The 14017-nt window shown below is 44.6% G+C and overlaps 1 protein-coding gene across 1 annotated transcript; it reads right to left on the reverse strand.

The window, feature by feature from the left end:
• Positions 1–490: 490 nt before the first annotated feature.
• On the reverse strand, positions 491–6886 carry LOC127341835 (casein kinase 1-like protein HD16). Its single transcript, XM_051367770.2, has 16 exons — positions 6480–6886; positions 5136–5270; positions 4985–5058; positions 4813–4882; positions 4529–4584; positions 4372–4443; positions 4186–4280; positions 4027–4090; positions 3803–3932; positions 3499–3717; positions 2597–2736; positions 2342–2516; positions 2091–2181; positions 1375–1532; positions 979–1167; positions 491–895 (listed from the first exon to the last, which is right to left on the reverse strand). Exons 1-16 carry the CDS (start codon positions 6573–6575, stop codon positions 836–838), a joined length of 1824 nt encoding a protein of 607 aa, XP_051223730.1. The 5' UTR covers positions 6576–6886; the 3' UTR covers positions 491–835.
• Between the last annotated feature and the right edge of the window lie 7131 nt (positions 6887–14017).

The following is a 14017-nucleotide window of genomic DNA, read 5'->3' on the forward strand; positions in this document are numbered from 1 at the left end:
TGTACTCCCTCCGTTCCTTTTTAATTGACTCAAATTTAGTACAAAGTTGTACTAAATCTGAGTCAATTAAAAAAGAACGGAGGGAGTAGGCATGATACATTGAGAAACAAGATAGGCAGATTACACTGAAAAGATAACTCCAGAATAAAAATTAAAACCACAAACATTGTTAACTGGAAACATCTTCTTTACGTCTCGAAGTTACCACCAAATCATCTTGTGGTCAACTCAAATGGTTATCAGGCCGTAATTTCAGATGTCTACAGGAACTCACATGGCAATAAGGAGCAACAGATTGTTTTGAGAAAAAAGGGGGCAACACTTCCTGCTGCTCCTGATTCAAATGGTTGTCACTCATGCAAATTTTTATGAGCAAGATATAGTAAGATGTAAAACTAATAAATTAATGTATTGTACTGAAAAAATTTCTCCTAGCAGACATAGTAACATGAAAAGCTAAATCAGCAGAATGCTTCGGATCCAACACATGTGCAGGCTAAAAGTTTATATGCATACAATTAGTCGATTACAGTGCTACTTCCTGTGTTCCGAATTATAAGATGTTTTCGTAGCCTAAAATAGCCTACCAAAACATCATATAATACGGAACAGAGGTAGTATCTTTGTTTACAAAATTACCCTATGGATAATTTATACACAACCAAATCACAAGCTATCACAACACACAACAATTTTGTTTGTCACAGGTTACCTGTTGTTTGTTAGTTATGGGTAAGTATATTAGTATTGTTAGCACTTCAACCCCCATCTTAGCATAGAAACTGGCGGTCCATATTAGTAGATCCTCCCAAGAACCAACAGACATAAATGGGCTTCATGATGCCGCCCTTCCATAGCAGATGGATGCCAAGTACAGATTTTTTGACCATTTTTCCTGCAAGCAGATTGATCAGCTGGTCAATACATCCCTTATCTTGAGTTCAGATTTTACACGATAAGCAGGAATTGTCAAGTCACCTTCACATGCTGGCTGGGGAAAGCAGATGTTCTTAGGGTCTCCTGTGTTTCATCGTTAGGCTTTCGTCTAGGTATGCTCAAGATAAAAGCCGCCTGGTCCAATGTGGCAGCTGTTGCAGTGATGCGATAACCATTATCCCAACGTTGATGGATGCCCTCACTCGGATATAAGAAATCTAACTCCACTACCTGCAAAATAAAATGGTTCCGTCAGTTCCATATTTTGCCATGTTCACTTCAGCATTTCAGGTATACATTCATAAAGATCTGTTTTTCCCCCCATATGTCCACTCGAGAAAAAAATATTTCCACAATAGAAGTGAGCCTGCTGCTAAAGTACAGTGCACTATGAGAGCCTTGTGCGCAATGGGCAATCAAAACGAAAAGTTCGTGTACCTGATCTGTGAAACCAGCATTTCGGGACATGACAACTGCCCATCGACTTCCAGCTGTAGCCATGGATGTGACGTAGAAGCCCTCCTTCCACTTTTTGTTTATCCACTTGAAGGGAAATGAATCACTTACTTTGTAGGATTGTTGTGCGTATGATGTTCCTGAAGATATACTTAAAGTTCATATAGATACCAACAACTTATATTCTAAGATTCAAGTGTTGCTACTCTCAGGATACACAACCAAAACATGCACTACAAGCTTCTAGTAGGCCTCACATGATATAGTGAACTGAAAGCTAAAAACAGTTATGCCCTTTCTGTGCCTAACACTATTGGCACGACTTAGTCTAATTAAGCATTGTTTTGGGCAGAAGGAAAAGCGCTACAAAGGTAAGGTGTCCACATGGTTCCCAGCAATCTCTATACATATAGCTTATAATGGCCAAAAGCTTAATTTTTAAGGAAATTAAATACATTTCCACATAATCAATGTGACGTTCATTCAGGTTATTCAGCATAAATTCTGGGAAAAGCACATAGGTGGCAAATTTAACAAAACATGTATCTTGGAGTAGATTTCTGAGATGAATCTCAGCAGTTGACCTCAAATCTTGGACTAGATAAATTCTGGGAAAAGCACATATGTGGAAACCATGTGGTCTGGCCACAAATTAGGCAAGTGGCAGTCCAGCCATCAAGTTCAAATATTAAGATTACCTTTCGACATGATTACCAAGGAACTTCCACTGGTCGCACCAGCCAGCGCAGTGATATAGTAATTTCTCTCCCACTGTTCCAGTATCCATTCCTAACATAGCACAGGCAAGTTAGCAACTGCAATAGCAGAAAATAATAGAACGCAAATGAAATCGGGATAGCATTGACATGGCCTAGTCGAAGTGTTACTGCCCACCATAAACAGAGAAGATGCACTCTGAAAAGTAGGATGGCCTGAACTAATTGCTCACCTTGTGAAGGAAGTGAAGAGAAATTTCATATACTTGAGCACTAAAACCGGTTCCAGCATCCATTATTAAAGCCCACAGATTTGAGGAAGAGGAAACTGAACTTATAAACAATCCATCTTCATTTCCCTTCAGAATATGCTGTACTAATCTATCATCTGCAACATTATAGTGGTACCTGAAAAATAAATTTAGTAAGACAGAAGAAGTTTCTCTTACTCTTCACTACCATAAAGAAGGTAACTGTTCCAAGCAAACCTCTGCTTCATAGGCCGCCGGGCACTGTAAACACTAATCCACTGAGTTGCTGGCATTCCCATCCTAATCTTCTTCTTAGGCTGCTCATCATCTTCCTCGACTATGAGGCGTCCTCGCTTCTGACCAACCTGATATATAAGCTGGTAGCAATCCAATAAAACATTAGGCAGCTTACTTACTATTATATTGTATAAATGAAAGAGGAGGTGTGATTCACAACAAGCTACCAAGAAGCTGTGAAGATATGGGGTCCGTTGCTGAACTTTCAAGAGTTCAATATTTCTCCAATACATACACATGACAAATTAACATATTGAATACCACTGTCCCTACGCTTAAAAGACATTTTTTGTTGCTGAACTTTTAACAGCTCAACTGTTTCCCAATACATAGCAGATAAACATGGGAATACCACTGTCCCTACACTCAAAGAGAAAATGCCTTCTTGGGTTCTATAATGGCACCACATGGTGTTTTAGTCCCATCTAAAGCATATCCAACATTTTGACATTTTACAGTACGAAAATTTGTTGAGCTGGGAAAAAAATCCAATGGAAGAAGCAAAACTGAGCTAACCCAATTTAAGAAATCACAAGGTTACCCATACTGAATAAGATCAATCTACTGAACTTCTTTGGAAGTAAAATATTGTTTCTAGCAAAAAGGTATAGCTCTCCAAACCAATGGTGGATATATAATTACTTTCAGATTCACATGGATACAAGTCCTTGAAGTTTATGAAAATGGTACTCCCCCAGTCCTGAAAAGGATGCCACAGGTTTGACTAAATTTGGATGTATCTATACACTAAATCGTGTCTAGATACATCCAAATTTACACTACTCTGCGACATTCTTTTCGGGATGGAGGGAGTAGTAAGCATAGAGTTAAGAGAAATGTACCTTCTGAGCACCATCAGTGTTTATAGGTCTGATGTCTGGATTTGGACCAACAATGCCATCAAAAAGAGAGATGCACTTTGCATAATTGGGTTCTTCGTCAAACTTCAAGTTCACGACATACTCAACAAATTGTCGAAAAGATTGTGGACAAATGCCACAGAGAGATTCTGGAGAGGTCGCCATCTTTTTCTTGCTGACAAGAAAACCTTTGTTGTCTCCCTGAATTGATTAACAAACAAACAAAAACATAAAAATAGAAACAGAAATAAGAACAAAAGAAGCTCAAACACCAAGTTAAATTTACCTGGTATCCTTGCCAAGGCAGGCGGCCACGGAGAAGAAAAATAAGTGTGTACGCAAGGGATTCAAGATCATCTCTCCTACTACCAGTTCTTCCCAAGTGAGCATGCACACTAGCGTAACGAACAGTTCCCCTGTTTTTCCGAGAGCAAACAGAAACGGCAACAGCATGTCAACTACATACAATGAGAAAAATGCAGTGCATCAAAAAATTATTTCCATCCAAACCTAAATATGTCAGGTCTCTGGTCGTATTCAACGTGCCCATTACCAGTGCCTTTCCACTTCGTAGCTGCGTTGGTACAAAATGATAGGTTAAATGAAGCAACATAAATATTTTATACCAAATACATGTAATGTAAGAGTGCAGTCTGATTTTCAATTTACCCAGTCCAAGGTCAACAAGAAAAAGTCTCTTCTCTTCCAGGGTACCACATGGACCAAGCAGAAAGTTCTCAGGTTTCACATCACCATGGACATACCTATCATATACAAATCTTGTTAGCTAGAAGGTCACAAGCACTATGCAAGACACTTTTGGGACCCCATGCGAATAACAGAACACCAAATTACCCTTTTGAGTGCATCTTTTCAAGAATGGAGATGGCTTCTATGGCAATGCAAGCAACCATCTCAACAGACATCCTGTAACAAAAACACAAATGGCTATAATTGAAAAGGTTGGATATGGACTAATTTTTTTAATTATGGACACTGAGCAGCTACTCACGAATGGGAATTATTATTCCAAACATCCCACAGGCTTGGTCCCAACATATCCATAACCTGCATAAACACCAAGTAGGATTGACTAAAAACAAAGTTGTTGATAGTTATTCTATTCAAGGAAAGAAAAAAAATCGCTACCATGCAATGACTAAGGGTATGTTTGGAAACAATAGGCTTTGCGGGACTACATAACAAACAGGGTCACACATCCATGTGTGCAATTAAATAGTTATTTGGTAATGTTCCAATATATATATACAAAGAAAACGAGTACATATCCATTACCATAATGTAAAAATCACCCTGCTTTCCTTTGTAGTGTACCCGTGGAACACCATGATTTCCACTAAGAGTGCTGCCAGAGTGAAGTTTAACATAAGCAGAAGAAAGATGCCCAAAGAATTAACTCGCCAACAAAATACACAGGCGAGCAAGAACTAAAAAATCAACTACTCACTTGTAAACCTGCCACTCAGATGGAGCTCCATAGTTGCAACCTTTGCTGGTTCTATGTTCAAATTTTAGTGCAACCTGACAGATAAAGAAGTATTAGTACCATGACGGTCTCAGTTCTAGCAATACATTGAACTTTTAAGAGATATAGCGACCTCCAAAGCATTTGCACCAGTATTCCTGTCACCAAGACTAGGAGAAGAAATACGTCGGCCAACATATACTTGTCCAAAACCTCCCTTTCCAAGCTTCCTTCCAAGCTTATAGGTTGGCGAATTCCCAATTTGCACCTGTTCCAAGCACAAACTGATATCATCAACAAATAAATAAATAAATAAATAATAGAGGATCGTTATCATGCAGCCACAAACACAGCATGTGCAGCAGTGCACGCTTTTTCCCTGGTCAGAAGACAGCTCCCCTTACAGGGAGCGAGGTCCGTAGCCCGGGAAAATGGGGCGGCCACCCTGGGCCTCCCAGTAGCAGAGGGGCAGCATGTTTACTGCTCATATACTAGAGCCAGTGTACCACTAAGCTTAAATCAGCGCTCTCAGAAAAAATAAAGACCCATGCTAGGATGACACAGCCCACAACCGTGCAATGATGTATACACACACTGTGGGACGAACCAATCATCCTCTCCGCCTAGACACCTCCCCAAACAACAACGCTGCCACTCCTCTATCTTTCTGAGGTCACGACCGCCATTAATGGAGAAAAACGGCACTATTCCGTTGATTGAAATTGTTCTTCTTCAACCCTCTCATGTCTCAACCCCCCCCCCCCCCTCACCCACCCAGGCAGAAACCCAAATAGTTTTTTTGAGGGTATGTGTTTGTCCTCCCATGGTATCACCCTCGTCCCTCCTCTGTCTCTTTCTTCTTGGTTCCAAGCTATTTGTTAGATTTGAGAGAAGGTCAGCAGGTAAACACTCAAGAGAAGAGGGGGAGGTTAGCCAATCCATGGAAATATAAGAGTTATAATCTCTTTTTGCTGCCATAATTTTCTACGTTTTAAGCTTTAAGATCTGTATTTATCTTTTCAAGATGCCAAAGTGACAGATGCATCTACTTGTTCCCAGTGAGGCAAGTGCATGCTGACCAAGGCTAGGCCCAGCAGTTCCAGTTTCAGCTCATTTAGATGCCTCTTATCTCACTGATCATAGTTCTAGCCTAGTTCAGATATTTCAATTTACTTCTTACTTCGAAACACTGGAATCCTAGTCTAAGTTCAGAATAGTTTATCCTTGGATTAGGCAGCCGCATGTCAGAAGATCTCTATACAAACAGTAATACTCGTTTTAACCCATCCGGCCTAATTCATTGCAGACCTAAAACAACTCCCCAAACATGTTAGTACCAAATCCGGCCTGCGATCCAAGAATTTCCAGCGTCTAATCAAGCGATAGAACCCTAAGCTAGCGCCGCCGAATTTCCGCAACCAGAAGCATCTAAATAAATTACGCAGCGGCGGCCTAAGAGATACAGCACCACGCTTACCGTCTCGGGGAGCGGCGCGGAGTTGCCGTCGTCGCCAGCGGCCGGGGCGGGGGCGGGGGCGGCAGCTCCCTTGTCGCCGCTGTCGAACTCGTCCATCCGTCGCCCCTCCGCGCGCTGCTGCTGCTCCGGAGTGAGGACACCTCGCAGCTCGTGGATCAGCTTCCGGATTCTGCGGCTCCTTGTCACTCACTGGTGTAGGGATACTCCCTGGGGCTGGGGCTGGGGGCTCCAGGCGCGGATGAGCTGCGGCGTGGTGGCTCTGAGTCGAGGTCTGGCCTCCGGCGACGGAGGAGAGTCGCGACGACGGGAGCGGGGGTCAGACGGAGGTGGAGGGGAGGAGCGCACGGAAAAAATCTAGAGCTCAACGAAGCATTCCTTACGTGGTAGCCCCGAAGAATTACGCCTCTAGGGAAACGTTGCGCAGTCCTTGTTTACGTCTTCATCGAAACATGTCACTTATATGGGACTTGGATAGGATTTTTTTTTTTGGAGAGCATATATTAATATCACGGAGATATCAATTACGCTCAGCCTCTGCAACAACGTATTGCTCTAGCGGTATTACGGATGCACACAATCAAAAAATAAAGAAGAATTACAAAGAAAAAAAAGTCCCGCTACAATACTCAATTCCAACACTAACACCACCAAGACAGCACCATAAGTCCAACTTCTTCAAAAGCGACGCCTCCAAGAAGGAAATAGTGTACAAGCGTTGTCGTCGCCCGATCAAAGATCTGGATTTTCACCCTGAAGAAAGTCCTCGCTCTCAAAACAATCCCTTCAACAAGGTCATTGCCAGGCGCAACCAATTAAAGCAAGACCGTGAATTTTCACCTTGAAAGGTAGGACTTTGGTCTTCTCCTGTGTAGTCATCCTCACTTGCATCCCGCTGCTCCAAGTCATGAAACACCAAGCCAATTCCTCATCGCCCCAAAGATTGGGACCTCCATTGCTAGTCCTCATATCTCGGCCGTCGTGACATTCCCTGCCAGCACCATGGAACGAGAACGTGCTCTATATGTGTGGTTGTCCATCCTTGTTCTCTGAATTTTTTAACAAACCTCATAAAAAATAATTTTAAAACAAACAAATAAAGGAGAACACTATGAAGACTTATAAGAGGACTAAACATGCATCAAAACAACTTATCCCATCATAATACAAGCATGCAATCTCACTTAACATGTCATCTACAGTAGAAAAATACTCAAGATATACTGACGTGGGCATTACCCTTCGAGTAACCAACATTGCCCTATCCCGTATTGTCTAGTTGGAGGCCCATGAAGACACTTGGAGGCGAGATGGGCCACCTGGACGGTGCACCAGAAGAATTCTTGACGGGCAAGACAAGGAAGCAGCCGAACAAGGAAAGATTAGATTCAAAACTGCTGTAAACCTAGTCGTACTCGGTTAGACCTCTTGAGACCTGGCCTCCTATATAAAGGCCAGGAGAGGGGCTGCCGAGGGACACAATCAATCTTAGCAGCCTTAGCCACCAAAAAGTGTAGAACTAGGTCGTCGCAGCACTTAGCCTCTCGACTAGATCTCAGCCGAACTATTCGGCACCCCATTGTAACTCATTATCTTCATAATCAAGAACAGACAGGCAAGACGTAAGGGTTTTACCTCATCGAGGGCCCCGAACCTGGGTAAATCGCTCTCCCCGCTTGTCTGTGAACCGATGTCTCGTGTCAGCTTGCAGGATTCTGTCAACCCTAAGCCCCAATCGGAGGGCATTGCCGAGGAGTACCCTCGACAATTGGCGCCGTCTGTGGGAAGCATGTCGGCACCAGGCAAGTCATCGGCAGTACCAGTCACGTCCGCGGCGTTCGTACTCGAGTCGCCAACGCCAGCGGAACCAAGAGATTCAATCCGTTGCGGATCCTTCGAGTTCGTGCCGCACCACGAAGCGTCTCACTTGATCCCTACAGGATCAACTGGCGATATGGATGCTACTTTCGGTGGTGTTCACTTCATCATCGACTCTAGAGGTTTCCTTCGCCTCCCTAGGACCAGCGCATCCGGTCTGAAGGCCGCGGTTCCGGAAAGCGTTCCTCTAATGGCAACCCTAAGGGTTCCACCCAGGAGCATACAAGAGAGCCACCAAGGAAGTCTCGACGTTGCAGCAGGGTGAAGGAAAAGACGAAGGGACTCGTACCGCGAGGAGGAAGGACGAACAGCATCTCACCTTCGGCAGTTCGAGCAAGGATACCACGACACGTTATCAATCAAGGGTCGCACCCGCTCGCCGTATCTTTCGGCTACAGAGCAGCTCGAGGCACCATGTTACCTCCACTCTTACATCGATCCGAAGGATGGTCGAGAGAAGTCCAGTCACCTGTTAAGGAACTGTCGACATTTTCTGGAGATTCGGCAGTTCTGCGATGACCTCAGAGCCGAGGCCATATCGAGAGTTCATGCGATGGAGAAAAGGGCAAGATCCCGCAGTTATGCACCAGAGCCATACGTACCGGAACCATACGTACCAGCAGGAGGAGACGAGCGTATATCGACTGAAGTGTTTCCGGAACCATGCGGGCAAGTCAACATGATCCATAAGACCAGCTTTTCAAAGAGAGAGATCAAGAAGTTCTCCCGGGAAGTAAAATATACGGAAGTTGCCATGGTTGATACACCCGACTTCATCGACTGGTCAGATTAGAGTATTTCCTTCAGCAGGGCGGATCACCCGAAAGCTGTTCCGAGGCCTGGCCATGCAGCTCTTGTTCTTGAAGCACAGATTGGAGGATACAATATGAGCAAAGTATTCATGGATGGAGGAAGTGGCCTGAACCTATTATTCGCCAGCACCATGAGGGTGATGGGTTTAACAGTCGATATGCTAAGAGAATCTGACACAGGATTCCACGGCATCATACCGACTCGACCCGCTTATTCTCTTGGAAAAACATCACTGGATGTGGTCTTCGGCACACCCAGCAATTTCAGGAAAGAGAAGATCGAGTTCGAAGTAGTTGACTGGGAGTCTCAGTATCACGCCATCCTCGGCAGGCCCGCGTTTGCCAAATTCATGGCCGTACCTCACAATGCATACTTGAAACTGAAGATGCCAGGCAACAATGGGACCCCAATAACTATCCATGGAAGCTTCGCTCGATCGGATAACTGCGACCGGGAGTTCCAGAAGATCGCCTCGAAGTTCGGAGCCAAGGAAGAACTCAACGCAATTGACACCGTTACGGATCACATGCAACCACCAGCCGACAATCGAAACGTGAGATCCAACGAGTTTGACGCTGCAAAGGAAACCAAGAAGCTGCAGGTGCATCCCACTGACCCAAAGAAAACGGTCAATACGTCGGCTGACCTTACTGGCGCATAGGAAGGCGCGCTCATCGAGTTCCTCCGTGAGCGCTGGGAGATATTTGCATGGGAACCATCCGACATGCCAGGTATCCCCAGGGAACTCGCTGAGCACGCCCTTAATGTTGACCCGACAGCCAAACCGGTACAGCAGTCAATGCGCCGATTTTCCGAACCAAAGAGGAGAGCAATTGGCGAAGAAATCAGTCGACTCCGTAAAGCAGGATTCATTCGGGAGCTCAAGGAAGCTGAGTGGGTGGCCAACCCTGTCATGGTACCCAAGAAGGACACCACCGCCCTATGCATGTGTATCGACTACACCAGCCTTAATAAACACTGTCCAAAAGACCACTTCCCGCTGCCTCGTATTGATCAGATAGTCGACTCCACAGCTGGATGCGATCGCCTCTCCTTCCTTGATGCATACTCCGGGTATAATCAGATCAAGCTGAAGAAAGAAGACCAGGAGCTAACCGTGTTCATCACCCCACACGGCGTTTTCTGTTACAACGTCATGACATTCGGGTTGAAAAACGCAGGAGCAACTTATCAACGTTGCATGCAGGCTTGCCTTGGAGAGCAGATTGGGAGAAACATCGAAGTTTACATCGACGACATCGTGGTGAAGACGAAGCACGCCGCCACACTCATCGATGACTTACGAGAAACTTTCGACAACTTAGACAAGTATAAAATCAAGCTGAACCCCAAAAAATGCTTCTTCGGAGTGCCAGGGGGACAAGTACTCGGGTACTTCATTTCAGCCAGGGGGATTGAAGCCAACCCTTTGAAGATTAAAGCTATTCTCGAGATGGAGCCGCCAAAGAATCTGCACCAAGTGCAGCAGTTGGCAGGATGTCTAGCAGCGCTCAGTAGGTTCATCGCCAAGCTGGGAGAAAAAGCTTTGCCGTTCTATAACCTGATGAAAAAGTCAGAAAAGTTCGAGTGGACAAAAGAGGCGCAAGAGTCCTTCGACAACCTGAAGAAAATCTTGTCAATGTCCCCAGTCCTTGTAACCCCGCGTGAGAAAGAAACGCTGCTTATGTACATAGCTGCAATAGCACAAGTCTTCAGCAGTGTTTTGGTTGTCGAGCGAGAAGAGGCAGGAAAAGTCCACGGCGTCCAGAGGCCTGTTTACTACCTCAGCGAAGTGCTCACACCCGCGAAGCAGAGATACTCTCATCATCAGAAGCTAGCATATGCAGTATGGAAGTCGGCTCGCAAGCTGCGTCATTACTTCACGGAGCACCCGATTGTCGTCGTAAGTGAAGCACCACTGAAGAACATAATGACTAACCCAGAAGCCACGGGTCGAGTGTCCCAATGGGCCATCGAGATAGCACCACACGATATAACCTACGTTAATTGAACGGCGATAAAGTCCCAGGTCCTCCTAGATTTCGTGGCAGATTGGATCCAGTCACAGACACCTGCAGCACCCGACATGTCGGGATCGTGGACAATGTACTTCGATGGGTCAAAACGGAGCACGGGTGCAGGAGCAGGTGTAATATTGATATCACCACAGGGAGATAAGATGATATATATACTACGTATGAATTTCTCCCTGCCGACGAACAATGAAGCAGAGTATGAAGCGCTGTTGCATGGAATGAGGATGGCGAAGGCATGCGGGGCAACTCGCCTAGAAATCTACGGAGATTCAAACTTGGTGGTGCAGCAGTCGATGAACTTATGTGACGCGGTCAGTGACAACATGATCGCCTATCTGTAAGAGCAAGATTGCTGCGCGTAGTTGACGTATGTCTTTCCGTTCAACACGCGTCCGTTGGGAACCCCAAAAGGAAGGTGTGATGCGTACAGCAGTAAGTTTCCCTCAGTAAGAAACCAAGGTTTATCGAACCAGTAGGAGCCAAGAAGCACGTCGAAGGTTGATGGCGGCGGAGTGTAGTGCGGCGCAACACTAGGGATTCCGGCGCCAACGTGGAACCTGCACAACACAACCAAAGTACTTTGCCCCAACGAAACAGTGAGGTTGTCAATCTCACCGGCTTGCTGTAACAAAGGATTAGATGTATAGTGTGGATGATGATTGTTTGCAGAAAACAAAAGAACAAGTATTGCAGTAGATTGTATTCGATGTAAAAGAATGGACCGGGGTCCACAGTTCACTAGAGGTGTCTCTCCCATAAGATAAATAGCATGTTGGGTGAACAAATTACAGTTGGGCAATTGACAAATAGAGAGGGCATGACCATGCACATACATGATATGATGAGTATAGTGAGATTTAATTGGGCATTACGACAAAGTACATAGACCGCTATCCAGCATGCATCTATGCCTAAAAAGTCCACCTTCAGGTTATCATCCGAACCCCTTCGATTAAGTTGCAAACAACGAGACAATTGAATTAAGTATGGTGCGTAATGTAATCAAAAACTACATAATCGGACATAGCAACAATATTTTATCCCTAGTGGCAACAGCACATCCACAACCTTAGAACTTTCTGTCACTGTCCCAGATTTAATGGAGGCATGAACCCACTATCGAGCATAAATACTCCCTCTTGTAGTTAAGAGTAAAAACTTGGCCAGAGCCTCTACTAATAACGGAGAGCATGCAAGATCATAAACAACACATAGATATAAATTGATAATCAACATAACATAGTATTCTCTATCCATCGGATCCCAACAAACACAACATGTAGCATTACAGATAGATGATCTTGATCATGTTAGGCAGCTCACAAGACCCGACAATGAAGCATAATTAGGAGAAGACGACCATCTAGCTACTGCTATGGACCCATAGTCCAGGGGTGAACTACTCACTCATCACTCCGGAGGCGACCATGGCGGTGAAGAGTCCTCCGGGAGACCGGGAGATGATTCCCCTCTCCGGCAGGGTGCCTGAGGCGATCTCCTGAATCCCCCGAGATGGGATTGGCGGCGGCGGCGTCTCTGGAAGGTTTTCCGTATCGTGGCTCTCGGTACTGGGGGTTTCGCGACGAAGACTATATGTAGGCGGAAGGGCAGGTCAGGGGGCCGCACGGGGGCCCCACACACTAGGCCGGCGCGGCCAGGGCTTGGGCCGCGCCGCCCTAGCGTCTGGCCACCTCGTGGCCCCACTTCGTCTCCTCTTGGTCTTCTGGAAGCTTCGTGGCAAAATAGGCCCCTGGGCGTTGATTTCGTCCAATTCCGAGAATATTTCCTTACTAGGATTTCTGAAACCAAAAACAGCAGAAAACAACAACTGGCTCTTCGGCATCTCGTTAATAGGTTAGTACCGGAAAATGCATAAATATGACATAAAGTATGCATAAAACATGTAGGTATCATCAATAATGTGGCATGGAACATAAGAAATTATCGATACATCGGAGACGTATCAGCATCCCCAAGCTTAGTTCTTGCTCGTCCCGAGCAGGTAAACGATAACAAAGATAATTTCTGGAGTGACATGCCATCATAACCTCGATCATACTATTGTAAGCATATGTAATGAATGCAGCGATCAAAACAATGGTAATGACATGAGTAAACAAATGAATCATATAGCAAAGACTTTTCATGAATAGTACTTTCAAGACAAGCATCAATAAGTCTTGCATAAGAGTTAACTCATAAAGCAATAATTCAAAGTAGAGGTATTGAAGCAACACAAAGGAAGATGAAGTTTCAGCGGTTGCTTTCAACTTATAACATGTATATCTCATAGATATTTTCAATATAAAGTAATATAACAAGTGCAATATGCAAGTATGTAGGAATCAATGCACAGTTCACACAAGTGTTTGCTTCTTGAGATGGAGAGAAATAGGTGAACTGACTCAACATAAAAGTAAAAGAAAGGCCCTTCGCAGAGGGAAGCATTGATTGCTATATTTGTGCTAGAGCTTTGGTTTTGAAAACAAGAAACAATTTAGTCAACGGTAGTAATAAAGCATATGTATCATGTAAATTATACCTTACAAGTTGCAAGCCTCATGCATAGTATACTAATAGTGCCCGCACCTTGTCCTAATTAGCTCGGATTACCGGGATTGTCATCGCAATACATATGTTTCAACCAAGTGTCACAAAGGGGTACCTCTATGCCGCCTGTACAAAGGTCTAAGGAGAAAGCTCGCATTGGATTTCTCGCTTTTGATTATTCTCAACTTAGACATCCATACCGGGACAACATAGACAACAGATAATGGACTCCTCTTTAATGTACAAGCATTTAGCAACAATTAA

This window comes from Lolium perenne, chromosome 3, assembly GCF_019359855.2.
Source record: "Lolium perenne isolate Kyuss_39 chromosome 3, Kyuss_2.0, whole genome shotgun sequence".
NCBI classification, from domain to species: Eukaryota; Viridiplantae; Streptophyta; class Magnoliopsida; order Poales; family Poaceae; genus Lolium; species Lolium perenne.

Coding starts and splice junctions, on each gene's coding strand:
- LOC127341835 (XM_051367770.2), bottom strand. CDS start 6,575: ATGGACGAGTTCGACAGCGGCGACAAGGGAGCTGCCGCCCCCGCCCCC. Junction 5,271..6,479: donor CCGCGCCGCTCCCCGAGACG/GTAAGCGTGGTG, acceptor TGCTTGGAACAG/GTGCAAATTGGGAATTCGCC. Junction 4,883..4,984: donor TCTGAGTGGCAGGTTTACAA/GTGAGTAGTTGA, acceptor TCACTCTGGCAG/CACTCTTAGTGGAAATCATG.